Genomic DNA, 22,923 nt, shown 5'->3' with positions numbered 1-22,923 from the left:
GAATAACCCAAATATATCAATATAAAAATGTGGTCTCAATCATATAACACACACAAATATATAAATATATATATATATATTTAAATATCCCCTCAACGGGCCAAAATTACAAAAATGACATTCTAATAAGAAACGAGCCCACATGCATGCTTAATACACCTAAACATGCAAATCGAGTGATATTATAATATAACTCACATAATTCATATAATCATGCATATCATCACATAATGATGCAATTAAATCAATTATTTCCCTCTTGGCCCCCTAATCTAGGCACTAAGCCTTATTAGGGAAATTAGGACGTTACATAGTGTAAGACTTCAAATGAGACCATTATATTATTAGTGATCAAGCGACCAGGAATGAATGCACTTTGTGTATCAGAGATCACCTGATCCAAAAGATGCTTCATACAGTTTGTAAGGACTTTAGAAGCAACCTTATACAAAACATTGCATAGAGAAATCAGCCTCAAGTTTCCCATTGATTCAGGATTCCTCTTCTTCGGAATAAGCGCCACATGGGTGTCATTTAACTTATTTGGGAGGTTTGATGATGACACATATAAATTAGTTAATTTAACAAAAGTAAATTCTTCCAACCATCTTTAAGATGCTAAAGTTCTATCCAAACGAACCTCAACCCAGCTGTCGGAACCCCTTCCCTTTTCCCAAGTAAATTGGTACATAGACAACACAAGGTCATGACGTCCACAATCTTGAACCACTTCATAAAAACCTTGGACCAACCAGTTCAGATATGGATTACTTCCTCTCTTGTCCTCGTGGATGATTATATTGTTGAAATCACCAATCAAGCACCATGGTGTATCTTTTTCAGCTTTTAGAGTCCTTAACAATTCCCAAGTTTTCCTTCGCATGCTTCTGTTAGACTCTCCATATATGCCAGTTAAACAATATTCATTGACCCATTCACTTCTAATCAACACATCTATATGACTATAAGAAAAACTGAGTAAACTTACTTCCTCTTTTTCCTTCCAAAGCAAAGCCACTCCTTCGTCCTCCCATGTGCGTCTATTGTAAAAGCACCTTCAATTCCAATCAGTTGTCTCACATATGCCATTCCTTTATTCGAACAAGGTTTTTCACATAGAAAAACATAATTGGGCTTCTTTTGCAATACAATCTCTTTAAGGAATTGAATGTGACGTCTCAATTTCCCTAATAAGGCTTAGTGCCTTGATTAAAGGGACAGGAGGGCAATAATTGAATTAATTATTTGATTATATGCATGATTATTTGAATTATGTGAGTTATATTATAATATGACTATGTTTGCATGTTAGGTGCATAAAGCATGCACGTGGGCCTGTTTCTTATTAGAAGGGCATTTTCATGATTTTGACCCGTTGATGGTATATTTGTATATATATGTGCATATTGATTGAGACCACATTATTATGTAAATATATTTTAATTATTCGGCGCGAGATGATCCTAGGGAGCAAATTTGTGTTTTAGTCACAACAAGGACTAATGCCCGGCTCGGGGCAAGCCAAGGGGTATTTTGAGTGCTCTGGAGAGTCACTGGGACTCATTGTAGCGTGAGTCGTATTTTGGGAGAAATAGTAATATTCTAGGTTTAGTGGAATTATTTGGGGAGATTTGGGTATAGAGCAGGAATAGAGAGTGAAAATGACATTTTTTTCCCTTATGGGGTGTTGAGAGAGAAGCGGGTTGAGTTGGAGAGCTTTGATGGTGGCGTGTACATATGCAGCTGCTCAACCACTGCGGTGGGGGTTTCTCAAAGGAACTAGGGTCAAACCCTATTTTGCTATGTAGATCGGCTTGTTGTAACTTTTTGAGTTCTAAATAACATTTTTAATGTTTATTTTTTGATCCCATGTACGAACTTAATGTTTTAAGGAAATGACCCTATTTTGTCCAAAAATAGGGTCAAACCCTATTTTGCTATGTAGATCGGCTTGTTGTAACTTTTTGAGTTCTAAATAACATTTTTAATGTTTATTTTTTGATCCCATGTACGAACTTAATGTTTTAAGGAAATGACTTCATTTTGTCCAAAAATTTAACCTTAACCCGTTAATCACATCTGGTCACACGTTTATGACCAAATGGCTCGTTTAGAGACTCTAGCACTGTTTTGAATACACAGTGTAACGGTCTTGGCAATCCAGGGCGTTCCAGAATAGTCTGTGGATTCTAAAGCTCACAGCAGTTCCAACTCAATGTGCTCATAATAATTGGTGAGCCCCACTACCTAGGCCACCAAAGACATGTTTTTTGGACTATCATTCTTGTTCTGGACCAACTCCATCACAGGCCCATCAACATTTTCCTACACTGTACATCTCCTTTTTGGGTCAACTATGAGCAGCACATCAATCCAAAATCACTAATATGGCTTAAGGGCCTTGGTTAGTGTGCCGGGAAGGCATAATTGGTTTATGTGTGAAATTATTAAATTAACGTGTGATTATATGATAAACGTACTTGTATGGTTATATGAATGTAAATGTGATTATATGTTATATTTGGGAGAACCACATTATTATGTGGGTAATTCTGCAGCGTGCGACTCGAGGCGATCCAAGGGAGCTAGTTAGTGAGAAAGTCACAACGGGGCTTAATATTTGACTTGGGGCAAGTCAAGGGGTATTTCGGGTATTAGGTGATTATTTGGGTTATCGGGTTATGGAAATAAATATATGAAGATATATCTGAGGTTAGGAAGCTTAGGCGGGAATATTGGGGAATTTTACCATTTTGCCCTCGGGGGCGTTTCCGGTACCCCGAGCCTCGGGATTAACTTAATTAACTAAGGTTAGGCTAAGTAAATAGAAAACAGTAGAACAAAAGAAACAAACTAACCGATTTTGCTCCTTTCTTCCTTCTCTTCTCTCTCATAAGAAAACTAGTGAAACCTAAGGGAATTCAGTGGTTTGGGCTGGAATCTTGAAGGTTTAGTTCAATGTTCAGCTAAGGAAACTCAACTAGGATTAAGGTAAGGGCTGAATTACACTCTTGATCATTAGAATTCTGAGTTTTGGCAGAGTATTAAAAGTGTTTATGGTTTTGATGTTTAAGGACTGAATTGAAGCTGAGAAGCATGGGTTTTAGCTTAGAAATTTGTTAAGGAAGTGGTTCATCAAAGAAGGTAAGCATCAATTCGTAATTTAGAGTTTAAAATTCGAGCTTGCATGACTGGTTTTAGAGTTCTTGAGCTACTGGGTTTCAGAAATCAAAATGGGATTCTAATGAGTTTTTAAGCTAGGTTTTTGTTGGATTGAGTTGCTAGAATCATGTTAGGAGTCTTGTGATCAATGGGTTTTGGAATGAGGGTGCTTTAGGGTGGTTTTTTGCAAGGTTAGGATGCTAGAAATGGTGGCTTTTCTAGGTACGAAGGGTTGGGCTGTGACACTGTTCTAGAGTGCCACGGCCCTGCGAAGCAAGGAAGAGCCAAGGAGGCTCTGCAGTGGGGAAGCACCACGGCGCCACAAGGGAGGGTCGTGACGCGTGTCCGTGATGAGAGAGGCCTAGCCTCTGTTTCAGGGGCAGGCCGCGGCATGGGTTCCAAGGGTCGCAACCCTTTAGGTTATTCTTGATCTTTTGGAGGTTTTAAGCGCGGGAACCGAACCTAGGGTGCTCGGGATCGAATCCACCACCGTGTTTGGTGGAATTCGATGTCCTCGAGGCTAGAATTCGATCAAGAAATATTAACGCGATTATTAATGGTACTCCCTATCTTTGTTGTGACTAGGTGTTAAGCTAGGGCTCGGGAAGCGGATCATGCTCGCGAGGTGTCACTCGTAATCAATAACTTGGGAATTAAAGGTAAGAAAACTGCACCCGGTTGTGGATTTATAATGTGACTAAGGGTTCCCTATTTTGTTTTCCTTGTAAAGGATGTTATTATGCCACGTAAACAGTAAACCAACGGCATAAGAGTGCCAAAGTTTACACTAGCGCATAGGGCGCGACTCGGCCACTGGTTGCTGAGGACAACTTATTATGCACTGAGCTCAGTTTAAGCAGGTTGAAGTCAGTGGGGTAAGGAGAGGGTGCGACCTAAGGTGTCGACCCTGATTATTATGTGATTTGCTTGTTAATATTGATTAGTGGATTGTTGTGCTGTTTAGCTAGGTGATGATTAGTTGACTCTTTGGTTGAATCTTCATGCTTTTTTATTATTGTGGTATGTTGGGTGTATGAACATGCTTAAAAGGTTATCCAAATGCTATTATTGCGTGTTATGTAATATGATATGTTTTCTTGCAGGGCCTTGGTTCATGGGTGCTTCGCGGTGCAGGTAAAGGCAAGGGCAAGCTTGATATGCTATTATTGTCTGTATACTGGAAATTTTGTAAACAGAATTTTAAATGCTATTTCTTTTGGGATCCCATGTGCAAATGTTTAATTATATGGAAAGAATCTTTTGAGACAAAAACCCTTTTAACCCTAGCAGATCAATGACTTTAGAATTCACGTTTTTAACTAGTTTGCTTGATTAGCAAGTCCTGCACCTTTACAAATACACAGTGTAACGGTCTTGGCTATCCAGGGCGTTACAACTTGGTATTAGAGTGTCCTAGGTTTAAGGGTTCCTGAAGACCGACTGGACATGTACATTTGCTGCTAGAGAAAAGCTCGATTCAGGGATTGGTAATGTATATGTATGTTTAAATGCTTGTATGCTTGGAATGAATTTGTGAGCATCTTTATTTATTGGATTAATAGGAAGTATGAGATACTGATAGGGCCTGGCCCTTGACTGCTGTATGAAAATATTAAGGCATGCTTATTAGCATCGTTGTGCATGTAAATGAATATTTGGATGATTAACTGCATATTGTGTATGGTGGAACGCTTTTATCTTAGCTGTTGTGTGGTAATGTTGGAGCATGCTTAGTAGCAACCGGTGCATGTTGATAAAAGCCTATATTTTGACTGTTTGTGATTGGTTATGTTCCTTTGGTGGATTTTGGAGAAGCTTTTACCCTGTCATCATGGTCTAATAGCCGAGTCGTTGATTGCAGATTGACTTGGATAGCTATGCGTTCAAGAAAATCTACACAACTAGCTGACACTAGGTCTGGGACCAGGGGTGATGACCAGGGCCAGATTCCTCCGCCAGTCCTTGAGAACTGGCAGCAACTTATGGCAGATATGCAAGCATGATTGCAGAGTCAAGATGAACAGATTCGCTTGTTGCAACAGCAGGCTCCATTAGGGAGTGCTGCCCCTATTGTACCAGTTGTACAGTTAGGGGAGGTTGGGAATAGGTGGGAGCCGTTATATGTGCGGTTCAGGAAGTAGCAGGCCCCAATCTTTGAGGGAGGACTTGATCCATTGAAGGCCGAGCGATGGTTGACTATGATTACTACTATCTTGGATTTCATGAGGATAGAGGGACATGACAAGTGGCCTGTGCCACGTATATGTTGAGAGAGGATGCCCGCATCTGGTGGGAAGTGGCCTCACAGACCAGGGACGTCACTTCATTGAGTTGGGAAGGATTTAGAGATTTGTTCAGTCAGAAGTATTATAATGTTGCCATCACGGCAGCAAAGGTTAATGAGTTCGTAGGATTGGTTCAGGGCAGCATGACAGTTACAGAATATGCCCTGAAGTTTGACACTCGCGAAATTCACACCAGACCTTGTGCCTACAGATGCAGCCAATCAAGACAGGTTCATTAGGGGGCTTAATGCTATGATAGCTCGAGATGTTAGGATTACAACAGTACTTGGAGGAACAACTTATGCCCAGGCCGTTGAGAAGGCTCTTACCGCTGAGGAAGCGGAGACAAAAATTTGGAAGGAAAGTGCAGTGAGGCGCGAGGGTCGCAGAGTGGTATCTCCTTATTCTAGGTCAGGTAGGGGCGGAGGCCCCAGTGATTTCAAAAGAAAGACCCCTGACACTTCGACCGCCGCTGGTCCTGATAGGAGGGGTCGAGGTGGTCAAGGTGGTAGTGAACCATGGAGGAGTTATCCGGAGTGCCCGAGGTGTAGAAGACGCCATCAAGGTGAATGTCGGGCCAAGGCTTGCTATGTATGTGGCATGGTGGGTCACCTTAAGAAGGATTTCCCAACATTGAAGAAAGGGGAAGCAGGAAAGGTGGACAGCTTGACTCCAGCTCGAGTGTTCACCTTGACGCAGGCAGAGGCCGAGGCTAGTCCCTCGATAGTGACAAGTCAGCTTTCTAGCGCTGGCTCTCCTTTTTCTGTATTGATTGATTCTGGTGCTACAAATTCCTTTGTTTCACCTAGTGAGTATCGGACTTCAAGGTTTTGGACTTTATTGCCTACTGGGAAGTGGTAGTTTCTAGGAGGTGGATTAGGGCACTACCAGTGATGGTTGATAGTAGGGAGCTTTCAGTTGATTTGATTGAGCTTGATATGGAGGACTTCGACATGATTTTAGGGATGGATTGGTTGGTCAGATATGGGGCTACTATTGACTGCAGGAAGAAGATGGTGACTTTTGAGCCTGAGGGCGACGATCCTTTTGTCTTTGTGGTGCGGTATGTGGACCCTGCGTACCCATGATATCTCCATTGAGAACCAAAGACTTGCTACAAGGTGGATGTATAGGCTTTATGGCTGGTGTAGTGGACACTACCAAGATGTTGCCAGCGGGACCGAGTGAGACCAGGGTGGTTTGTAAGTTTTTAGATGTGTTTCCTGAGGAGCTATCGGGACTGCCGCCACGCAGGGAGATTCAGTTTGTTATTGAGTTAGCACCGGGGACAAAACCAGTATCAAGAGCACCATATAGGATGGCACCAGCAGAGTTGAAAGAGTTGAAGATACAGCTGTAAGAACTTCTGGATTTGGGATTCATCAGGCTTAGTTAATCTCCATGGGGCGCTCCAGTTTTGTTTGTTAAGAAGAAGGACGGGACTTTAAGGATGGGTATAGATTACAGGGAATTGAACAAGCTGACTATTAAGAATAAGTATCCTCTACCAATGATTGATGACTTGTTCGATCAACTGCAGGGAAATACGGTGTTCTCAAAGATTGATCTTTGATCTGGTTAACACTAGCTGAGGATCAAGGATGAGGACATGCCAAAGACAGCCTTCCAAACGTGGTATGGGCATTACGAATTCATGGTCATGTCTTTTGGTTTGACCAACGCCCCAACAACTTTCATGGATCTAATGAACAGGGTGTTCAAGGATTTCTTGGATCAATTCGTCATTGTCTTCATCGACGACATCTTGGTGTACTCCAGTTCAGAGGCAGAGCACGAGCGACATCTTCGACAAGTCTTACAAAGATTAAGGGAGCATCGGTTGTATGCCAAGTTTAAGAATTGTGAGTTTTGGTTGCCAGAGGTGACTTTTCTTGGGCATATAGTTGGCGCATAAGGGATTAAGGTAGATCCGTCCAAGGTGGAGGCAGTGAGAGATTGGCCGAGGCCAAGGAACGCCTCAGAGGAGCAGAGTTTTCTTGGGTTGGCAGGCTATTACAGGCGGTTTGTAGAGGGATTTTCAAGGATTTCTTCACCAATGATAGAGTTGACAAGAAAGAACCAGAAGTTCGTTTGGTCAGAGAAGTGTGAGGACAGTTTCCAAGAGTTGAAGCGACGGCTTATTACTGCACCTAAACTGAGTCTTCCTTCGGATGAAGGAAAGTTTGTAGTATATTGTGACGCATCTAGGATGGGTTTAGGCTGTGTGTTGATGCAGAATGAGAAGGTTATAGCTTATGCATCGCGGCAGCTGAAGGAGTATGAGCAACGATATTCTACTCATGATCTGGAGCTGGTGGCAGTGGTATTCGCACTGAAGGTTTGGCGGTATTATCTGTATGGGAAGAAGTGCGAGTTATACACTGACCATAAGATTTTGAAATATTTATTCACCCAGAAGGATCTGAACATGAGGCAAAGGTGTTGGTTAGAGTTGGTTAAGGATTATGATTGTGACATCCTTTATCACCCAGGGAAGCCAACATTGTGGCAGATGCATTGATCCAGAGGGGCTCGGGGCAACTATTCAGTTCAGTTTAGATCTCGAGAGAATTAGCTGATGAAATGGCCAGGTCAAAGATAGAGCTGGTGGTGGGCCGGTTAGTCAATATTATCTTGCAGTCGACCCTGCTAGAGCGGATTAAGGAGGGGCAATTGATAGATGCACAACTCCAGGAAGTTAGGCAGAATGTCTTAGCAGGGATAGCTACGGATTATTCTATTTCTGAGGTTGGTATGCTTCGGTATCAGGGGTGGATTTGTGTTCCGGCAGATGAGGGGATCAGACGAAAGATACTGGATGAGTCTCACACTACACCATACTCGCTTCATCCGGGTACCACAAAGATGTATCAGGATCTACGGACATTATATTGGTGGCTTGGAATGAAAAAGGATGTGGTAGAGTATGTAGCCAGATGTTTGACATGTCAGCAGGTGAAGGCTGAACATCAGCGACCAGTAGGGTAGCTTCAGCCTTTGGGTATTCCTGAGTGGAAGTGGAAGACATTCCGATAGATTTTGTGGGAGGTCTACCCAGGACAGTGGGACTTTGTGACTCAGTGTAGGTAATAGTAGACAGATACACCAAGCCAGCTCATTTTCAACCAGTGAAGTCAACTTACATAGTGGAGTAGTATGCTGAGTTGTATGTGAGGGAGATAGTTCGTCTCCATGGGCTTGCCAAGTCTATTGTATCTGATCGAGACCCTATCTTTACCTCCAAGTTCTGGGGAGCTCTACAAAGAGCCATGGGGACTCAATTGAAGTTTACCACAACCTTTCATCCTCAGACTGATGGACAGTCTGAAAGGATGATTCAGGTGTTGGAGGACATGCTTAGGGCGTGTGTGATTGATTTCGAGGGATCTTGGAGTAAGTATCTTCCGTTGATCAAATTCTTATATAACAATAGTTATCAATCCACGATTGGAGTGTCGCGGCTCTATTCTAGAGTTGGGCCGCGGCTCTATTCTAGAGTGTCGCGGTCCTGCGAAGCAAGGAAGAGCCAAGGAGGCTCTGCAATGGGGAAGCGCCGCGGCGCCACAAGGCAGGGCCGCGGCACATGTCCGTGATCAGAGAGGCCTAGCCTTTGTTTCAGGGGCGGGCCGCGACATGGGTTCAAAGGGCCGCAGCCCTTTAGGTTATTCTTGATCTTTTGGAGGTTTTAAGCGCGGGAACCTAACCTAGGGTGCTCGGGATCAAATCCAGCACCGTGTTTTGTGGAATTCAATGTCTCGGAAGCTGGAATTCCATCTGGAAATGTTAACGCGATTATTAATGGTACTCCCTATCTTGGTTGTGGCTATGTGTTAAGCTAGGGCTCGGGAAGTGAATCGTACTCGAGAGGTGTCGCTCGTAATCAATAACTTGGGAATTAAAGGTAAGAAAACTACAGCCAGTTGTGGATTTATAATGGGACTAAGGGTACCTTATTTTGTTTTCCTTGTAAAGGATGGTATTATGCCATGTAAGTAGTAAACCAACGACCTAAGAGTGCCAAAGTTTACACTAGCGCATAGGGCGCGGCTCGGCCACTGGTAGCTGAGGACAACTTATTATGCACTGAGCTCGGTTTAAGCGGGTTGAAGTCAGTGGGGTAAGGAGAGGGTGCGACCTAAGGTGTCGACCCTGATTATTATGTGATTTGCTTGTTAATATCTATTGGTGGATTGTTGTGCTGTTTAGCTAGGTAATGATTAGTTGACTTTTTGGTTGAATCTTCATGCTTTGTGATTATTGTGGTATGTTGGGTGTATGAACATGCTTAAAAGGTTATCCAAATGCTATTATTGCGTGTTATGTAATATGATATGTTTTCTTGCAGGGCCTTGGCTCACGGGTGCTTCGTGGTGCAGGTAAAGGCAAGGGCAAGCTTGATCAGCCATGGTTTGGAGAGCTCTAAGAGCATAATGTACATGATCAGCTGCTCAGCCGCCCCGGTTGAGGGGAGACAGGGACAGGAAAACCAAAAACTTTTGTTTTGCCTTTAGAAAGGCTGGTGGTTGTCTGTACACTGGAAATTTTGTAAACAGACTTTTAAACGCTATTTCTTTTGGGATCCCATGTGAAAATGTTTAATTATATGGAAAGAATCTTTTGAGACAAAAACCCTTTTAACCCTAGCACAACAATGACTTTAGAATTCACGTTTTTAACTGGTTGGCTTGATTAGCAAGTCCTGTACCTTTACAAATACACAGTGTAACGGTCTTGGCTATTCAGGGCGTCACACCATCAGTTTGAATTTGTCCCGCTTTTTCCACTGAGTTGACTCCCTCATTCAAATTCAACATCCCACGATTCCCACCCATATTAATCAAATTCGATTCACCACCATTTCCTCACATATCTCCTCCCACCCTTCTCGCTAGCCCTCCTTCATGCTCCTTAATTTCCATCTCAACGTGATTAATGCCACTTCCCATATTTGGCCTTCTTCAGTTATGGTCATTTCTATTCCAGCCACTCACCAGCGACTGTGAAGCCAATCCTGAATGCAGCCAATGTGCATGAATGAGCTGATTATGCTGGGGAGGTTGAGCTCTCATCCAAGCTCCATATGACTTCTCTACGAGTTCCAATGGTCTATCGAACAAACTCTCAATAAAACGTTTCTAAGTGTCAGATGATACCGCAAATGAAACAAAATGTTTGTGCTCTTTCATATTTGAACGAAACCCAGAGCTGGTCGCTGCCATTCTTCCTTATCTTCATTCTTCACTTCAACGTGATATCGATATTCAGAGTTACTCGAATATGCAAGTAGTCCCTCCAAACACCCACAAAATTGTTTGGGTCTGATTCAATATACTCACCAATACTATTCCCCACATCCTTTGCCACTCTTTCTGACATAAATCCCAGTTGCATATCAAAAACTTGAACCCAAATGTCAAGTTTGTTCAATCTTACGCTTCTCGAAACTTCACTTTCTTTTACCCTTGCAAAGATTTATTGTTTTCTATTGCACTACAACAAAAATGTTTTTTACCGGCGGAGACAGTCCGCCGGTAATAATACCATCTTTACCGGCGGAAAACGAAGTCCGCCGGTATTAATCTTATTTTTATTTTTATTTTTTAAAATTATTTAATTATTACCAGCGGGAAATCTATTATTACCGGCGGACAAACCGCCGGTAATAATCAGAATTTATTAACGCGGCAGAGTTGCCGCCCAATTAATATTTCGATTATTACCGGCGAGCTCCGCCGGTAATAATAATTAAATATAACCGTTATATACTATTACCGGCGGAATTATTATTGTCGGCGGACCTCCGCCGGCAATAATAATCTATATCTGCAACCCCATTCCTCTTCTCCCTCGCGCGGCCGTTCATGTCCAAATCTCCCTCACGCAAACCAGACGCAATAATATTTCGTCACTTTTCAAAAGCTTTCTGGCCCGTAGTCAACTTTGTTTCATGAAAACCAGTTTCTAGGTATGTAGTTATATGCTAATATAAATATATAATATACAATTGTTGATCTATTTTTGTTGTAATCAATTACTTTTTTCTGATGGGATTGTTGTTTGAGTTATATTTTAGAGTTGGGTTCTTATTATAATCTTTGTTCTTCTATGCATCATGTTTCTACTATCATGCTCTGTTTCATGAATAAATTCATCTATTTCTTTTCATAATTTCTTTGCTGACAGTATTTTTCATCAAATACATATATAATAAGAAGGTCTGGTTCTGATATGTACGGTTGAGTTAATATTTGGTTATGAACAATTTATCTTTTTATGTATAGGTTACTTACAGTATCCCCTTCGCTTTGACATCCATATTTTCGAGCACTTCTGGTGCTGGCCAAGGTAAAATTTATTTTCTTAATTATATATATTGAATTTAATTATTCCATTAATTTATAACTAATATATATATATGTTTATATTTCAGGGCTTTCATTGGGAGTACTGAATCTTGCTATTGTTGTACCGCATGTGATTAATTTTTTATTTCATACATTTTTATTTTGTTCATTTAGTTTTAAAGAATAATAATTGAAATTTACATTCATAATGTCCGTACATACACTTAAATTAAATTACAATAATAAACAACAAAACAACAATAATAATACTAAAAATAATGTTTAGTATAAATATTTCTTGAGCTTTTTCCTATTTAATAATCCAGTCCCTAAAAATTCTTAAATATCTTCACTAATTTAGTTTTTTTTTATATTTCATTATACGTGTAAAATTCTTTAAAGGTGAAAAATATACATAAAAATTTAGAATTTTGTCAAAAAATTGGCTAAAAGAACTTAATTGGTTTTTTCAACGACTAAAAGAACTTAATTTAATAATTTATTTAAATAAAGGAAAAATTAGATAATAATTAACTAATAAGTAAACATTTAAATTAATAATATGATAAATAATTAAATAAATAAATAAAATATTAAGTATTAATTAAATAATTAATTTTTTAGTAAAGGAAAAATTAGATGATAGATAACTAATTAATTAAATAATTAATTATTTACTAATTAAATAAATAAATAATTTTAGGATAAATTAGATAAAATAGCATAAAATATTATGATAAAACATAAAATAGCATAAAATTATTAAATGTGTTATAATATAATATAAAATTATTAAATGTTTTATAATATAATATAACAATTATATTATAAAAGCATTATAAAGTAGCATAAAACTATTAAATGTTTTATAATATAATATAACAATTATAATTGTTTATATTATAAAACATTTTAAAGTAGTTTAAAACTATTAAATGTTTATAATATGATATAACAATTATATTATAAATCATTTTAAAATATAAGACTATTCACATATCGTAAACTTATATACTTTTGTAACACTTTAGATGGCAATCGACAAGACTTTGACGACATTGAGAAATCGTGCTTGTCGAGAATATTGGAACGGTCTACAAGCTTTTTTTACGATGGCGTCGGAATATAAGGATTCCTTTGGTAGAATTAGGTGTCCGTGTGTTAGATGCATAAACAATAGGCTTGAAACTTTACCTATGGTGAAAGCACACGTATTCGATTGGGGTTTTCATCGAGGTTACGAGAAGTGGATATATCACGGTGAAGCGGAAGCAGATGTTGCCAATGTGGTGGATGCCAACGATGATGATGTTGATGAGATGATTCCAATGGTCGAAGACTTCCTTCTACCTACAACCGAAGAAGTAGAAAATAATCCTGCGGCGGGACAATTTTATGACGATCTGTTTGACGAGATTGAGGCTAAATTATATCCTGGTTGTAATTGGATATCTTCTCTTAAATTTTTAGCAAAATTATTGCATTTGAAAGTTAGAGGCAAGATTCCCAATAAAATGTTCGATGAATTACTGAAATTACTAAAGCTTGCATTTCCGAAGGAAAATAAAATTCCATCAACGTACTATGAGGCTAAAAAAAGATTACAGAAATTAGGGTTAGGGTACGAGTCAATTCATGTATGTGAACATGATTGTTGTTTGTTTTACAAAGAACATTCAACTAAAGAGAATTGTCCAATTTGCGGAAGTAGTAGATGGATTTCTCCTTAAAAAACTGATGGAAAAAAGGTACCACATAAGGTGATGCGTTACTTTCCATTAACTCCTCGATTAAAAAGACTGTACAGTTCAAGACTTACAGCGAAGCAAATGTTATGGCACTATACTGGGAAATCAAAAGACGATGGGATAATGAGACACCCAATGGATAGGTTAGCGTGGAAGGATTTCGATGCCAAACATCCTGATTTTGCTAGTGAACCTCGGAATGTTCGTTTAGGTTTAGCTGCAGATGGTTTCAATCCGTTTGGCAACATGAGTCAAGCATATAGTATGTGGCCTATGGTGTTGGTTAACTACAATCTTCCACCTTGGATGTGTATGAAAGATAATAATTTCATATTATCCATTCTTATTCCTGGACCAAAATCACCGGGAAAGGACATGGATATATTCTTGAGACAATTGGTGGATGAGTTAAAGGAGTTGTGGATTAATGGTGTTGATACAAGAGATAGTATAACCAACACTATGTTCAAGTTGCGTGCAGCCTTATTGTGGACAGTTAACGATTTTCCTGCTCGTAGCTATTTATCTGGATGGAGTGGTCAGGGATACAAAGCTTGTCCGACGTGTAATGAAGACACAACTTCTGTTTAAGTGATCGGTAAGACATCCTACATTGGTCACAGAAGATTCCTTCCAAGTAACCATCGAATGAGAAGAGACACTCAGTTTGACGGACAAATCGAGAGAAGACGTCCACCAAGACGTTTTAATTGTGAGGAAACAAACTTGTACCACAAGTTCCTGGAAAACACGAGATGTTTGGAGGTGTCAAACGTAGGCGTATTGCAGAAGATCAAAATTGGAGAAAGAAAAGCATATTTTATGAGCTTGATTATTGGTCTTCGAACACTTTAAAACACAACATTGATGTCATGCATGTGGAGAAGAATGTGTGTGATAGTTTATTAGGCACAATTTTGGATAATGATAAATCCAAGGACACCACTAATGCAAGACATGATTTGAAAAAGTTTGGAGTAAGGGAATCGTTGTGGATATATGAAGATGACAGCGGAAAGTTAATGAAGCCTCATGCCCCTTATGTTCTCACATCTGATCAAAGATTGCAGTTTTGTAAATTTATTCGAGATGTGAAATTTCCAGATAATTTTTGTTCCAATTTAAAGAAGAAAGTAAATGCTGATTTAACAAATATCAGCGGTTTAAAGTCCCACGACAGTCATGTAATAATGCAACGATTACTATCAGTGGGTGTTCGCAAGTTTCTTTCAAAAAGTATATCGACTACCATTTCTGAGTTATGTAACTTTTTCAGGAAAATTTGTGCAAGAACTATAAAGGTTAGCGATATGGAGGAAGCACAAAAAGATCTTATTCTAATATTATGTAAAATGGAACTCATATTTCCTCCAGCCTTTTTTGATATAATGGTGCATTTGATTTTACATTTGCCTGAAGAAACAATTCTGGGTGGACCGGTATTTATGCGTTGGATGTATCCTTTTGAAAGATACATGAAAAAATTAAAGAATTACGTTGGAAATAAAGCTCGTCCTAAAGGGTCGATAGCCGACGGTTATGTTGCAGATGAGGCTTTGACATTTTGTTCGATGTATTTCAAAGGTGTTGAAACAAGATTTAATCGTCTTGATCGCAATGAAGATGAGGTGACACCAAGAAATCTTTTTGTATTTCAATCGCAATGTCGACCTATAACAAAAGAAACTCTAAAGCCTCTTGATCGTGCGACTCGTGAACAAGCAGAGTGGTACATATACAACAATTCACCTGAAATTCAGAAATATTTGGAGTAAGTTTCTTCCCAAAAGTTTCTTTAATTTCATTGAAAATGCTTTCAACTGATTCAAAAATTTTGTTCTTATTTATAGTGAACACTTAGAAGAAATCAAACAGAAATATCAGGATGGAGATCATAACATTTTACATAAGAAATATTTTCAGCGATGGATTCACAAGAAGGTGAAAAAAAAACCTACCCTATATTCTTTCATCCTTTTAAGTATTGTTTTCAATTCTCTAATAATTTTATTTATTCTTTTAGATATACGACTTACAAAAGCTTGGATCGTTAGATAATGGTGACGAGTTGCTAGCTTTAGTATCTGGATCAGATCATTTAGGAGCTTATTACGAAGGTTGTATAGTGAATGGTGTTCGATTTATGTCAACCAAACGAGATTTAAAGAGGAGCACTCAAAACAGTGGAGTATTTGTTGCTGGAACAGAAGATTTTAACTATTATGGAATACTTGAAGAAGTATTAAAGTTAACATTTACTGGCTCATATTATGTGACATTGTTCAAGTGTAAGTGGTTTAATATAGATCCAAGAAGGAGAAAAATAATTATAGAGAATAATATTACTAGTATAAACACTAGCGGGGAATGGTACAAGGATGACCCATATATACTTGCAAATCAAGCGAAGCAAGTATTTTATCTCGATGATTTACTTAAAGGAAATCAGTGGAAAGTTTTTGAGGGTGTAAACCATCGACAAATTTGGGACGTCGAGAACTGTGAAGCTAATTCAGACGTTGATGTGGTACATGATATTAGCTCATCAAATTTTGTATTGACTGTGGATCTCGGCGAGTTAGTTATGCTACCTACTCAAAATTCGATTGACATTAGTACAGTACAAAATTTAAATGTTAGTCAAGAGGATCACGAGTTAGGCGATGAAGAAGCAGATGAAGAAGATGATTTATTAATTGATTTTTGTGAAGATGATGTTAATGCTAATTTAGTTAATAATGAAAGTGATAGTGATTATTAGTTTTATGTAATGATTACCTTTGTAACAAACACAAAAATTTGAATTTGATTTGTATTTTCCAATTTATGTTGATATTGATTTTGTTTAATGTTATTTCATTACTTAATTAAATTTGATGGTATTAAATCTTAAATATTTATGAATACAAGAGAAATGTCAGCTGATATAGTATCATATCACGGTGGAGATGGTGGTGGTCAAGACCCCACAGATCCTAGCAGGATACCCTCAACTTGCGAGTCAGGTTAATATCTAAATTTTATTTATGTGATATATTTTAATCGTAATCTGTTTAAATGTTTAAGATTTACTAATATTTTTATTTTTATGTATTAAACAAATTAATAGATCGTCCTGCAAGAAGGAGGGGACGTGGCCCTGCCAGTAATATTAATATTGAAAAACGAAGGCGGGATGCTGGCAAACCACTTGAATTGCAACTTGATCCGGCGACAGACAAAGTGGTTGGTACTGAGAACCAAGCTTTTGTTCGTCAATTGAGTACTGAAGTTACATTACTATTGCCGGGACATTATTTAGATTTTAAAGATGTTCCTCAGCAATATAAGGACTAGGTCGTTCAAAAGATGAAGGTAAAAAAAAATATATAATTTTTTTATATTATACATTTTAGTCTATAAAAATGTAAACTTACAATTTTTTTTTTAGTATTACTATAATATCGATGAGCATCCAGAACCTGAAAGAGTTATAGGAACTCTGTATACGGAGATGCGCAAAAGATATTCAGAGAGAAAGAATATTAGGCATACTCATTTCCTAAAATATTATTCTGGAAATCTGAATGATTTGGATAGATTCCTGACTTGTGCTCGAAGGAGAACTGGAAAGAAATCGTCGATTTGTTTCTGAGCCCAAAGTTTATAGCGCGATCCACGCAGAACAAGAAAAATAGAAAGGAAATGAAGTATTTGTCGACGCAAGGGTCTAAATCAATGGCAGCGATCCGTAACGAATATGTAAGTAAAATACTTAACTTTATTTGATATTATTATATTATTAATTAAACTAACACTATTATTTTGTAGGATGAACCTGATGAGCATGCTATTGATGCTTGGAGAGAAACTCATATAAAAAAATCTACGAAGACTTGGGTTAGCGAAACTTGCAAAGAACTACATGTAAGTTAAAGTTTTTCTTTCTTTATTGATCTTAAATTATAGTAATATTGGTTTTTTAACATTTTCTTTTGGCAGGAACAAATGACCCAAGAGATGGAGAGGCAAAATATTCAAAGTAGTCGGTCAGGTTCTGAATCTGCTTCTAGTGAAGGTTCTACTGCTAAATCAATACAGTATCAGGTTATGGATAAAGTTCTTGGATCGAGGTCTGATTATCAAATAGGAGTGGGATACAGGCCTAAAGGCAAAGGGAAGAAATCAGCATCTAGCTCCACAAGTCGAAGTCCAAGCCAAACTCAGTCACAAGTTCCTACTAATGTGACTCCAGAGATGATGGGAGTTTTGGCTAAGATGTGGGTTAAGATGCGTGATAAGGTTGAGTCAGGAAATTTTCAGACTGATTCTTCCCTCCATTACCCACGCTATGAAAGTTTATTGCAGCAGTTCTTACCTTCTCAACAACAAGGTAGTACATCTAATCAAAGCCCGGGGACGTCGTCGATGCCACAGCAACCACAACAAAATTCTCCAAACATATCTGGTGGTTCCTCTCAGTCACCACTTTTTAATTATATGTTTGGACTTTCTTCCCAGTTTCCTCAGACACAACCTATGGGAAGTCAGTTTGGAGGATTACCGCAGCAGCAGCAACAACAACCTATGTATGGTCAATTTGGGCCGTTCATGCAGCAGCAGCCAGTATATCCTCATTATGGAGGATTGACACAGCAGCCCGTTTATAATTAGCAGTACTACACTTCTCCGAATTAACAACAGCAGCAGTCTCCTTTGATTCGCCCACAGCCTCGGCCATATTATCCTTCGCCGCCAGTACCACAGTCTCATGAAGGTTTGAGTCAAAGCACGAATGTTGAAGATTTTTTAAATGAATCTTTTGATGAAGACAATAATAATTAGTTTAGGTTTTATTATTTATTATTAAATTTAAGTGTATGCTTTTTTATTTTGAAAAGACAATTTTAGTATTGTAAAGTTGTATTTTTAATTTGGATATTAATTTAAGTAATATTGATTTTATTTCTAAATTTTATTAATGTTTTTTTAACTATAAGTTTAGTTATTTAATATTAATTATATATAATTTATAAAAATTAATTATTTTTTTAAATATGTTTTACAATTACCGGCGGATTATTACTGGCGGAAACCGCCGGCAATAATGTGTCAGACGTGAATCCTGACCAAATTATTGCCGGCGGGCTCCGTCGGTAATTATCCGCCGGTAATAATATTATTGCCGGCGGGAGGCTAGTTCCGCCGGCAATAACGACCTTTACCGACCGGGTTTTACCGGCGGATTTTTGCCGGCGGAGCCCGCCGGTAAAAGTATTACCGGCGGCTTTCCTGACTATTGCCGGCGGTTTTCTCCGCCGGTAATAACTGTTTTTCCTGTAGTGTTGAACGTCTACGGACTGCCTTCTATCACTCTCTTAATATTAATTTCATGGTAGAACCGAAAGAGATACAAATTATTTTGTAAGTCTTTGACATACGTTTCCCTCCCTGGGCGCCACAATGTAGCCAATTGATGTTGAATAATAGTACAGTTGATCAATCTTCTGTTAAGAACTTTCCAACCACACCATTTGGGCATCTATCCCTTTGTCCTCCGCTACATTATCATACCAGATTCCCCCGTTTTCCTCTTATTCCAGGCTTATTTCAGCATAGCGAGACTCTATCTCCTGCAAGAGAGAACTGCTTGAGGCCATCCCTGACCACTAATCTTCCCACAGGCAACTACTTTGGACAAAAACAAACACTGACACTCGAAAAAAACTCACAACAAACTAACCATACAGAGAACAAACAATGTCAAAAGACAAGAAGTCAGTGTTGTAATTTAGCTTCAAAAAAAAATCTTCAAAATATACAGATTATAAAATCGGCAATTTAAAAAAAAATTAAAAAATTATGTCCAATTTCAGACTTAACTAAAGGTTAAATTGTATTATATAAATTGAAGTGATCGTCGACGTTACAAATTTATTTCTTGGTGCCAAAAGTATTTTATGATGATAGTTTTAAAATCTCTACACATATATAAGTGGTTATGGATTGTGGGGACATATATATATATATACTAGGTATAAAATACGTGCAATGCACGTTATATTTCGGTGAAGAAAAATATAGAACATGATGCCTCCATTTGGTGCCTTGTTATGTGCACGTACAAGGCACGTGCTATAGCATTATAAAATCATCATCATTATAAAATTATCATAATCATATATAAAATCCAATGAAATCTTCAATAATTTTGGGCACGATCGAAATTCTACTGCTGTTTGACAATATCATAAGTCGTCTGAAATCGTTCATTGGGACGTACTTTCTCCATGTCAGTGAAGAATTGAATCAGGTCATTCTTCAATGGATTTTCATTGCTAAACACCCCTGCCTCCTTCTGTGTTATATATAACACATATAATTAATTATTATCTTGTTAAAAATATATAAACAATTAAATAAAAACAAGAAATGGTAGCGAGGATTGTTTTACCATCTTAGTTACCGAAAAGTCGATTTCAGTGTGGAACCTATCCCAGACCTGAAAAGTAAAAGAAAAAAAAACATCAACACTTAAAAAATAAAAAATCAAATAATTTTTCTTTTTCTTTTTCTTTTAAGATAATTGGAACATATATATATATACCCTGTCACAGAATTGGGTTTTACAAATATCAATCAATGAATGATTTTCTAGATGTAAATGCGCTGCAACTTTCTCCACACGAGCAAATATTATCTGAAGATATCTTTTGTATTGTTCTAGCTCTGTCCATTGTATCACAATTTCAATCATGAACTCTTCGCCGTACATATCTTCCAATGAAGGAATCACCTACACCAACACACAAACTTAATAATATCATGTTTTTAATAAAGAATCTATATGATTTCATTTTTATTCTAGGTAAAAAAAAAACCTATGAATTAAGTCACGGAGCTTACATAGTTTGAAATCCTTTGTGTCAAAATGCTCTCATATTTATCATAAAACTCACGAATTACATAATGCCAAAAACCATGTATGTCTTTCGTACAGAAAACGTTGTAAACAGCTCTGTATAACATGGAAATGGGTAATATGTTAAAATATAATTAACGCAATCTATTATTAATATATGTTTAAACTTTGAAAATCAAAAGGGAATATTATATTTACATATATATATACTTACGTGTATGCATTCATTCTGTCCTCCATATTCCATTCGTCTCTAACATCTTCATCAAGTTTCATATGTATTTTACGAATCGATGCATTCACAACCACCATTGTATCTCTTATAATTTTCTTAACCACTTCTTCACGATTGTTTCTTCTAGTCTCTTCATCATCAGCAGTAGTAAATATCAACAACTTGGCCATACTTCTTGATTTTGATGAATTGAGTACTTCTTGCTAATCACCAAATATATATATGAAAACAAAATCAGGGAAATTTTTTATGGTTGTGTACTATTGAAAGGATGTGTACTTCTGAAGGGTTGTGTACTCTTGAAAGGATGTGTACTTCTGAAGTGTTGTATTGTTTAATTTTTTTAACATTAATTATTTGATTGTGTAAAGAACCAATTATTGTATTTTTTGGGAATAGAAGCAATTGTTCAGTTTGGGTGACTTATTTAAATTTAACTTTTTTTTTTTAGCATATTCCGTTAAATTCGTAACAAATTCTGGTAAACCATACCAAAATCCGTTAAATACCAAACACCGTTATATATCCATTTATATAATAGGTAAGATATATATATCTTCTATATAATAAGTGTGTAGACAATAGAAATTCTTGGTTTTAACAGTTTTTTATTTTTTTAATATTAATTTTAACGGAATATTTTTATATTTAACGGTAGTTTGTAAATACTTAAACTTAAATAAAATAAAATAAATAATTAAAAAAATTAAAAAATGATATTTTTTAGATATTTTACAATGATAATTACTTAAAAATAATAAATAATTAAACACATTAAAATAATATATTTTTAAAATATTTTACAATGATAATTATTTTAAAATAATTAATAAATAAACAAATTAAAATATGATATATTTGAGATATTTTACAATAATAATTATTTAAAAATAATAAAATCATACATTTTATAACTTAAATAAAATTTAATTAAACTTAAACTTAAACTCACTTATTAGAATAATATCATATTAAACATATAATATAATTTACTGTGAATTAGCAACAAATTATTTTTTTTTTAAAAAACTAGCAAGAAACTTAAATTTAAAATCAACGTATAATATATAATATTACGTTAAATATATAATATATAATTTCTTGTTATCACTCCCAAATTAAAAAACTAGAACAAACATAAACTTAAATAAAAATAAATAAGTTATTTAATTAAAATAGAATATTTATTTCAAAATTTATGTGACATTAATATAAATTTAATAAAAATTATTAATAAATTCTATAAATAAAACTAAACAAATATGCATATTGCCCGTTATTTGTATCTAGTATATATAAATATATATATATATATATGTTTATAGTGTGTGTGACCTGGTTTTCTATACACTAAACACGTAAGTCTGGGTTTTGAACAGCAAGTATATAGTACTATATATATTATATAAATATATATAAGCAACTAAGGGCCACACGACACACCGAAACTAACATCAGCTCAGCTATCACTATCCACACAATTAATAGAAGAAAATTAAATTCTGCCAGCATATATATAATATGATTTTCCAAATGGCCTGGCCAGGTATGTAAATCATACTTTATTATGACAAACCAATCACGTAATTAAATACATTTATTAGAAACGAATTTCATTAAGATTATATATTATATAAAAAAAAATCTCTAGCTTAGCGCATGCATATGGATATATATTATACTACAGAGACGAAAACAATTAATGATTGTTTCGAAAATGAAAGCAGAGAAATGAAGATCAAAAAGTCTTCTCTCGGATTAATTACTTAAATTTATCTATTATGTGCCCAAATTTGATGTTAACTGTTTTGTTTATATCTTCCATATGTTTTGCGACAAAACTTTTTGAATATTATTCATATTGATTAAGTGGGCAATAATTTTATCACCCTTACCAACTAGATCTCATCAAATAAATTTTAACAAACTTTCAACTAAACTATACAAATCCTGAAGTTTCTCTCATGAGAATAATTGTATTTTAAAAATTTAGAGGGTTTTGTTTCTTCGTAAAATTATTTATTAAAAATACAAAGAAAACAAATTAGGGTACTTAAGCCCCCAAAATACATGGGTGGCTCCGGCATTGACTATACTATACTTATACTTGTTCAATTTTACAAAACATATAAACTAATTATACTATTTAATTTGTTTTAATAAGCACTTTCCAATTTATATAATGAGGCAGCCACATTATAAACCCTATGTAGTTATAAATAATTAATAACTATACTTATATGTCGAA

At 36.5% G+C, this 22,923-nt stretch overlaps 1 protein-coding gene across 1 annotated transcript; it reads right to left on the bottom strand.

The window, feature by feature from the left end:
- Window positions 1–19,616: 19,616 nt before the first annotated feature.
- On the bottom strand, window positions 19,617–20,867 carry LOC133829011 (uncharacterized). Its single transcript, XM_062258998.1, has 5 exons — window positions 20,655–20,867; window positions 20,425–20,536; window positions 20,126–20,314; window positions 19,973–20,020; window positions 19,617–19,876 (listed from the first exon to the last, which is right to left on the bottom strand). Exons 1-5 carry the CDS (start codon window positions 20,843–20,845, stop codon window positions 19,748–19,750), a joined length of 669 nt encoding a protein of 222 aa, XP_062114982.1. The 5' UTR covers window positions 20,846–20,867; the 3' UTR covers window positions 19,617–19,747.
- Between the last annotated feature and the right edge of the window lie 2,056 nt (window positions 20,868–22,923).

Source organism: Humulus lupulus, chromosome 4 (genome assembly GCF_963169125.1).
Source record: "Humulus lupulus chromosome 4, drHumLupu1.1, whole genome shotgun sequence".
NCBI lineage: Eukaryota > Viridiplantae > Streptophyta > Magnoliopsida > Rosales > Cannabaceae > Humulus > Humulus lupulus.
This window is presented reverse-complemented; position numbering and strand designations above follow the sequence as displayed.

What these genes read in the sequence shown, in the direction of transcription:
- LOC133829011 (XM_062258998.1), bottom strand. Translation starts at nt 20,845, where the DNA reads ATGGCCAAGTTGTTGATATTTACTACTGCTGATGATGAAGAGACTAGA. An exon ending in CACAAAGGATTTCAAACTAT is followed by an intron (nt 20,315 to 20,424) that starts GTAAGCTCCGTG and finishes GTGTTGGTGTAG; the next exon opens with GTGATTCCTTCATTGGAAGA. An exon ending in ACTTTTCGGTAACTAAGATG is followed by an intron (nt 19,877 to 19,972) that starts GTAAAACAATCC and finishes TATATAACACAG; the next exon opens with AAGGAGGCAGGGGTGTTTAG.